Genomic DNA, 8985 nt, shown 5'->3' on the forward strand with positions numbered 1-8985 from the left:
AAAGTGTGATTCATGGCATTAAAAGTAAAAGAAAGATATAAACAATTTGTTATCTCAAGAAATGCAGAATAAGCCCCTAGCTATTCATAATATAATAACAAAAAAAATTTAGCAACTTTGAAAGAAACTATTCTTAATCTGATAAAAAGCATACATGAAATACTATAGAAATTATAACATACTAATTCTTGAGTAATTCTTATCCAAGTAAAAAGATAAGAATGCCAGCTGTCTATTCTATTCATCAGTGTAATGACATTCATAATGAATACAACTGGGCAAGAAAATTCAATAAAAGATAGCATAAGGATTGAAAGAAGCAATAGGAATTTTCTTATTTAAAGTTGTCATAAGAGTATGCACAGAAAATCCAAAAGGATCCACAGATAAAATATTAAACTTAATAAGTCAATTTAACACAGATACTGGCAACAAAGGCAAAATATTTTTTTTAATATTTCAGTATATTAAGAAAAAACATCATGCAAACACATACACGTGCCTGCATACTCTCATACAAAGCCCTCGTATTTTAAGACTTAAGACCTATTTCTGAAAGTCACTCATCCAGAGATCATAGTTAAACTCATGAGTAAATTAATATTTTCCAAGGTCAGGTTTTTAGAGGAAAACCATAAGTTCAAGAAGCCACCTCTGAGGAAGGCTGACATGGGGGAAGGAGGAGAATGAGAAGAGTAAAGAAAAAGAGGAAAGGTGTAAAAAGGATATGACAGTTGTAGCAAAACACCAGAAAGCAGAATAACATCAGAACTTTGAAGCAAATAAAACTCTAACTTAGCTGTTTTACAAAGAAAAATAAAACTCCTTGTGTTCATTGACTAAAATATCCAGAAGTAGGTCAGTCTACTGATCTACTCTTTGATTCTGTCATTATTCTGTTATATTTGAGAACTTCATTCCTGGGCCAGCTTTACCCATGGAACAAAATTCTATATCAACTTGGAGCTTTGAAGGCATCATACCATCCAGATGAAGAGAGAGTTCCTCCTTTTTCAAACACCAAATATAACTATAGACTTCCATAAGGTCAGATCAGCAATTATTCCAACCAAGTATTGCAGGAGGAGGTGAAATGCTGTTCATTATCTCAGATCTTGGTTCTCATCTGGGGTCAATTTTGCTCCCTAGGGACATTTCAAAATATTTGAAAATATATTTTTTTTATTATAACTGGGAAGGTGCTATTGGCATTTAGTGAATAGAGGTCAATGATACTGCTAAAAATCCTACAGTCCAATGAACAAGCTTCAATATCAAAAAATTAATCAGCCCAAAGTGTCAGAAGTTTAGGGCTTGAGAAATCTTTAGACAAGAGGTTCTTAAACTTAAGAGTACATCCAAATACCCTAAGCCTATTAGCAAACAGAATTCTGGTCCCCATTCCAGGATTTTTTGTTTCAGTAGGTTTAGAGAATGGGAGCCTGAAAATTTCTTCTAACAAGCTCACAGGCACTACTGCTGCAGCTGATTCATAGTCCACACTCCAAGAAACACACTGATGAGGGCCCTGGCCTTAGCAGAGGGTGCAGTGAAGCATACAACAGCATACCTATCCTGTAAGAGTGGTTGGAGTTGGAGTTTAATGCATCCTGGAGAAACAACCATATATGCTAATAGAGAGGAGGAAAAAATATGTTTTTAGTCATTCCCTACCCTGCCTGAATCCTAAAGTCCACATCGTCCTAAAATATTCAGGTGGCAGAACTGCTTCCAGCACTCCTGGCTTTTCCAAAACTTCTGCTTTCTCTAACCTCCTTTCCCAAGTCCTACAAAAAATATACTCATATTCTACACTGCCGGGGACCAGCCCCGGCTGATCCAGGGTATTCGAAGGAGAGACGGCGTAGGCGAAGATCAGGATACAATAGCTTCAATTAGATATTAATTAGAGATATAAAGAGTAATAGAATAAGGATAGCTCAGTAGGAAAATTCAGTGGAGAAAAGAGGCTGAGTGGCTTGGTTTACGCGGGAGACCAATAAAACTTCAAGACAAGAAGTTTGCACCACTTACGTAGGCCGCAGGCGTCCTTCCGTTCTCCCGAAGGAGAGGAGACACTGAGGCCTCCCCGGTCGGATCTTAGAAGCCCAGGCATAATTAGTAAGCATGGTGGGTTCGGCGCTCCAGATGGAGACTCAACCAGAGTGAGAGAGAGAGCGACATGGGGAGACCAGTATTTCGAGAAACTGATCCCAATTCTTTATTTTCCAGAGTCTGTTTTTATACACTAAGATGTTATACAAAAGTCACGTGGGGACAGCAGTCCTGACTTTTATTAAAGTCAGGTGCTTCACACAAATGTATACAGAGGTCTTAGGGGTGTTACATCATCTTCTGGCCAGGGGGCCTGCTGACAATTTACGACCCTCTCCTTGTGACAGCGGTCAGTCAATCAGGACACTTATTTCTCCAGGGCTGATTATTCTCAAAACAGATGCCACCCAAATAAAGTTACATTCCTACAGGGTGAGGGTGTAGTGGGTTTTAGTTAAGGAAAGAATTTACTTAGCCTAAGGTCTAACGTGATTAATATCAAAGGTTAATTCTATATATTCATTAATGTGTGTAAGGGCAGGGGATATGGAGACTTAGCAACAAACATTGGCTCAACAAATGAAAAACCCTTCACCAACACAATTTCTAATTAGCCCATTATACTTATACTAATAGTTTTCTAACTTTTCTAAGGAACCTGTTTTTAGAAGGTTTAAAGCATCTTGTGCCTCTCACGGTTGGGAGGCTGTGAGCGATCACATGTGGCCGGACAAGCCTGTCAGGCAGGCCAGAGAACCTTCAGAGGAGTTTGTAGGTTAAAACACTCTTGTCACACCCAAGAGTTTTTATTGACTGGAGCTCTAGGTTAACTCCTCCGAAAGAGGTGGTTGGGGACAGCTCCCCGTAAAGTCAGAGGTGTAGGTAAGAGCACAAAGTAGTAAAGTAGGCAGGCTCTGGTTATGGGGGTAGATGCTCGAGGAGTTCCAGGGGGACTCCTGAGGCTCGATCCCGCCTTTGCGTATGTCGAGCCTCCTTCCTCATGACCTTTGTCATGGGCGGAGTACCTCACTCTGGCCCCCAACACTACACCATCCGCTGTTTTAATTAAAATGAGTTTGGATTTTTTAAAACAGAGTATCAGGACTTTCCTGGTAGTCCACCAGTTAAGGCTCCATGCTTCCAATGCAGGGGGCACATGTTACATCCCTGGTAAAGGAACTAAGATCCTCCATGCCAGGTGGTATGGCCAAAAAAAAAAAAAAAGAAGTTTCTATAAAAGTATGAAATAGGCAAAAAAAAAAAAAGAAAAAGAAAATGTAAACAAAAGTCAGAGATAAAACTGACATGATAAAACAAAGATATCAAAGCCCCTAAGAGCAAGGAAAGTCCTCTTGACTCATTTGCTTGAATATTTAACAATCCACCTGCACCATTACCCCTTCCACATCCTGCCTGTCATTCATGCTCACTAAATAATGATGAACAAGATATTTCTCTGGTGAATTTTTATAGGCAAACTATAGATACAGTATCGGCACAAGTAGTTTTCTTCAGAAGTGTTCAGGGTAGAAATAAGGAGAGTATGATATGTTTTAGTAAGAGGAAAATTCAGAATATTAACTAAAAAGGAAAAAAAGGAGATTATTTTGAAAAAAAAAAAAAAGACTGTTAACATGGCAATCAACTCAGATTATTTTACTATACAAACACATACATAAGAGATCTTGCCTAGGATTCACTTAGAGCAAGCCTTGCAAAGAACTTTCTTTCAAAGAACGCATAAGAAGAAAAAGAAAAACATAAAGAACTGCAATGTTCTGGGTAAAGAGGAAAGTAGATCTCTGCATGACATTAGTCAAGGGATGGTTACTTCTATTGTAGGACCAACGAAGGCTTCCTGGAGGAAGAAGGAGCTCAGCTTCTCCAAGATAGAAAATCATCCAAGCAGATACAGTGAAATTAAGTTAAAATGCTGGTCATCTCTGCAAATATGATTATCTTGGCATAAATACAGTTAGCTCACTTTGACAAATGATATTTCAGTAGGAGTAAAAAAAAAATGTTATAAAATAAGAAGCCAAAGGGATGTCACAATTTAGTCCTGTACATCATTTCATTTAGTCTGAGATACATTCTTTCTCACACTTCACATCTGAAATCTATGTGGATTCTACTAGTGATATTGTCTTATAATGTACAATTTTTTATCATTTTTCCACCAGAGTATGAATTATGATTTATCTAAAGCTTATCAGAACACTGATTTGATCAAATATGATGGTTGCTGCTGTTAAGTCACTTCAGTCGTATCTGATTCTGTGTGACCCCATAGACGGCAGCCCACCAGGCTCCCCCATCCCTGGGATTCTCCAGGCAAGAACATTGGAGTGGGTTGCCATTTCCATTTGATGAAATATAATGAGAGTGACTCCTGAGCTGTCAACCTGAGTTTCTGGGCTCCTGGGTAATTGCTCTAAATGGGAAAGAAGACACGGCGAGGGCTCACAAGATAGTCTGATATGACCTGTTAAGAACACAAGCAGTCAGACAGAAAAGGACAAATTATAACATTGCTTACATGTGGAATTTAAAAAATGATACAAATAAATTTATCTCCAAAGTAGAAATAGAGTTACAGTTTTACACAACAATCTTATGGTTACTAGGGGAAAGGGAGTGAAGGATAAATTGGGAGATTGGAATTGACGCATACGCATAAATATATATAAAATAGATAATTAACAGGGGACCTACTGTGTATCACAGGGAATTCTACTCAATACTCTGTAATGATCTATGTGGGAATTTCTATTCCCACATATTCTATTCTAAAAAGAGTGGATATATGTATAACTGATTCATTTTGCTGTACAACAGAAAGTAACACAATATTTAAATCAACTATATTCTGACAAAAAAAATTAAATAAAAAAGAACAGAAGCAAACAAAATTACTCTACATAACAGATATTTGTGTAGCTATGTTCATGGCAGCAGTATTCACATAGCCAAAAAGTAGAATCAACTCAAGCTTCCATTGGCAGATAAATAGATAAAATTTGTTATACAGTCTTAAAAAGGAAAGAAATACTAATATGTGTTGCTACATGAATGAATGATGAGGACACTGTGTTGTGTGGAATAAGGCAGTCACAAAAAGAAAAATAGTGATGATTTAACTTATAAGAATTACTTAAAGCAGTCAGATTTCTATAGACAGAAAGTAAAATGAAGGTTGCCAAGGGATGGAAGAGCAATGAATGAGGAATGGGACTTAATGGGCATAGACATTTAGTTTTTCAAAATGAAAAGAGTTCTAGAGATTGGTTGCATACAATGTGAATGTACTCAATCCTACTAAACTTTATGTTTAAAATTACTAATGTGGTAAGTTTTATGTCATGTATATTTTACCATAACTTTAAAAAAATTAGATTTACATAAAAAAGTGAGTTGGGCAGAAAGGGGAAAAGTTCTGATGGAAATGCTGAGACTAGAATGATGTAGTAGACGAAATGGAATGAGTGAGAGAATGGACAGAAAGGAAAGATTAAAAATGAAAACTCACCAACGCCTCCAAAGCCATAATGCAAGACATATCAAAAGGATCAAGGAGGGCACTATTATTGCCACAGATATCAAGCCAATGTACTTGGGGTGTCCTGGCAATATGGAGAGGACACAAGGATGTCACTTCAAACCCATTCACTAGTTCTTCTGGCCCTCTTGCCCACCCGAGTGTCAGCAGCACCATTACCTGCTTACGGACATCTCTGGTTCCCTTTCTCTTATTCCCAGATGTCATATAGTCACAGCCACCCTTAGTCTCTCCTTCTTGCCCCATCCCACCCAGTCAATAGTCCTTCATTCTTACCTATTCTATACCTTAGATCATTATTTTCATTCCTTCAGCACTGTAGTCCCAGAAATAAACCTCAATTTCTATCTTTCTCTCTTTTCCTCTCCCTTCCTACCTCTCCCTCTGTCTCTCTTTCTTCCCCCTCTCCCTCCGTCTCTCTGTATCTGCCCCATCAAATCCCTCCCCTTCCCCAGGCCCTCTCTCTGTTCTTGAGGACCATCTTCTCACATCCCCAGTTCCTTCTCACCCCAGTACAGTATGATGTCCTGGTCTCCTAGACTGCTGTGCTTCACTCGACAACTCAGCCCAGCCGCCTCCCCAGCCACCACATCCAGGGTTACTCGGAGATACCAAGTCCAGTCAGCATTGGGCATGATGTTTCCTTGCTGAGTGCCAGGCTGCTCCTGCTCACCCCTCATCCACATCACCCGCACAGGTTTTGGGTAGAATCCTGAGACATGGCAGACCAGCAGTAGGCGGCCAGGCCCAGGAGTGGGGCCACTGGACAGCCAGGCTTCAGGCTTCACTGGGGTAGGAAGGGGTAGAAAGAGTATCAAGTTATGTCTCTGATCTAGAGCATACAGAGTCAGAAACCCACAAGTGTGGACAATGACCTCTTCCACTTCTTTGGAAACCAAATAATGTATTGATTAAACCCCTCTCTTCATAGGTACCTCCTACTCTTAAATTTAAAGAAGGTGGTGGGAAGTGAAATAGGAAAGTCTTGGGGAGAAAACAGGATTAACCTTGCCTCTGCAGTTCCGCCTTCCCTGCATCGAGGACACCCAGGAGATATCGGGGGCAGGTTTCTGAGAGGAGTGTGTCTATGATACGCAAGATGCCTTGGTACTGAGTAATGAATACACAAAACCACTGTGCATCACTGCCTCCCTCTGGCTCAGGCACACATGAACGATTCTTGATGCTCATGAAATCCAGTCCTCCAAAACCTGCTCTCAAGAAGCTTTGTATGACCTTCCCAGAATGCAGCTCACAACCTGCTATGCCCTGAATCACAAACGGGTCTATAAAGAAAGAAAACAGAGACATAGTGATTTTAAAACACACAAGAAAGAAAGATATGGGGAAAGGACATGGGACTTTGGATTTGGATGGAAAGAAAGGTCAAAGATATGAAATGATGACCCAAAAACCAATTGCTGTACTCAGAGACTTTTCAGAAAGACGAGCATTCTGGAGAGGTATGCATATTGTAAATAGTGGAGATGGACTCTTGTAAGGAAGTTGGGTGGGCAAGAGGAGAGGAGAGGAGCAATGTGTGATGGAGTCAGGAATGCAGCACTCCAGGGTAAAAGGGAGAGTTACACAGAGAGAAGAGATCAGGCAACAGTTGCTTGAGCAATGGATTGGAGAAGTCACACTTTAGTTCACTCAGGCACAAGGTAGGAAAAAGAGCTTTTTCCTTAGGATCTGAGAGAAGCAAGCTATGCACAAACAAACCAGGAGTTGGCTACAAAAGAGGAATTTCATCTATCACAGAAGACTGCAAGAAACAGGAAGAATCTGGGATACTTGGTGGACATATGGAGTCAAAGTTGGACAATACTCTGGAGGGGTATATGCACACACTTGGGTAAAAAGAGAAGGAGAGGACCATGATCAGAGGGAGTCTGAACCAAGAAAGAGAAAAGTCATAGTGAATATCCCCAGTTCAGAGGACTGTACTCACATTCAAACTGGAATTCACTTACAATATCCTGCACTTCCAGAGTGAACCCAATGAAGTAGACTCGGAATAGTTCCTCCATCTCAGCCACCTCCTCATCACTGAAGTTGCCCTTTGACCAGGGCTTCAGGAAGATGGCAGTGCCTGAGTCACTGTCCCAGCCATGAATCTGCAAATCATCCAACCAGCCTGAGCCTTGATTTTGAGTCCAGGTGCTGTTGGCAAAGGTCGAAATCTGGATGAGATGGAAGGAGGTTGGCCCCTGGAATGCTGTGGTGGTGAAAGGATAAGAAGAGTGAGGAGAAAGAATTAGGATGGAAAAGAACCCAGAGTCTGAATAACAACATAGAAGCTTAAACATTCCTGGCTCCAGCCCCAACCTCCAGAATAGGGGAGCACGCGGGAGACAGGAGAGCCCAGACCCTTACTGCTGGTGCAGCATGTTTTTGCTCAGAGCCCCTGACCTGGGCTGGGAACAGTGAGAGTTACTCTTACCATCCTCATTGTCACCACCTGGGACAATAACTGCTAGCAATAGAAGTGGCAGAAGCAGCATTTCAATGGGAAGTAGAACTTCTGACTCTCAGAATTGGCATTTGATCTCTAATTCAGCAAACTTTTTTCTCACTACCTCTATAATAACTTCCTCTCTCTTCCAACTGACAAATCTCTGACCTACATTGCACATCACAGAAAAACGTTCCTCCCACACATTTGGGCTCCCACCCTGCCTCTCATTTCCACTCTAGTCCTTCACTTATAGATTTTATTTTATTTTTTTTTTTTTAATTCTTCCAATTTTATTTTATTTTTAAACTTTACATAATTGTATTAGTTTTGCCAAATATCAAAATGAATCCGCCACAGGTATACATGTGTTCCCCATCCCGAACCCTCCTCCCTCCTCCCTCCCCATACCATCCCTCTGGGCCGTCCCAGTGCACCAGCCCCAAGCATCCAGCATCATGCATCGAACCTGGACTGGCAACTCGTTTCCTACATGATATTTTACATGTTTCATTGCCATTCTCCCACATCTTCCCACCCTCTCCCTCTCCCACAGAGTCCATAAGACTGTTCTATACATCAGTGTCTCTTTTGCTGTCTCGTACACCGGGTTATTGTTACCATCTTTCTAAATTCCATATATATGCGTTAGTATACTGTATTTATGTTTTTCCTTCTGGCTTACTTCACTCTGTATAATAGGCTCCAGTTTCATCCACCTCATTAGAACTGATTCAAATGTATTCTTTTTAATGGCTGAGTAATACTCCATTGTGTATATGTACCACAGCTTTCTTATCCATTCATCTGCTGATGGACATCTAGGTTGCTTCCACGTCTTGGCTATTATAAACAGTGCTGCGATGAACATTGGAGTACACGTGTCTCTTTCCCTTCTGGTTTCCTCAGTGTGTAT

At 40.5% G+C, this 8985-nt stretch overlaps 1 protein-coding gene across 1 annotated transcript; it reads right to left on the reverse strand.

Moving 5' to 3' along the window:
* Positions 1-202: 202 nt before the first annotated feature.
* Positions 203-8285, reverse strand: LOC133238819 (T-cell surface glycoprotein CD1b-3). The gene is made up of 6 exons (XM_061402360.1): positions 8058-8285; positions 7566-7832; positions 6622-6900; positions 6123-6401; positions 5585-5678; positions 203-4540 (listed from the first exon to the last, which is right to left on the reverse strand). The coding sequence occupies exons 1-6, from the start codon at positions 8116-8118 to the stop codon at positions 4519-4521; spliced, it is 1002 nt and encodes a 333-aa protein (XP_061258344.1). The 5' UTR covers positions 8119-8285; the 3' UTR covers positions 203-4518.
* Positions 8286-8985: the final 700 nt, after the last annotated feature.

The sequence above is a fragment of the Bos javanicus genome, chromosome 3 (genome assembly GCF_032452875.1).
Source record: "Bos javanicus breed banteng chromosome 3, ARS-OSU_banteng_1.0, whole genome shotgun sequence".
Lineage (NCBI taxonomy): Eukaryota > Metazoa > Chordata > Mammalia > Artiodactyla > Bovidae > Bos > Bos javanicus.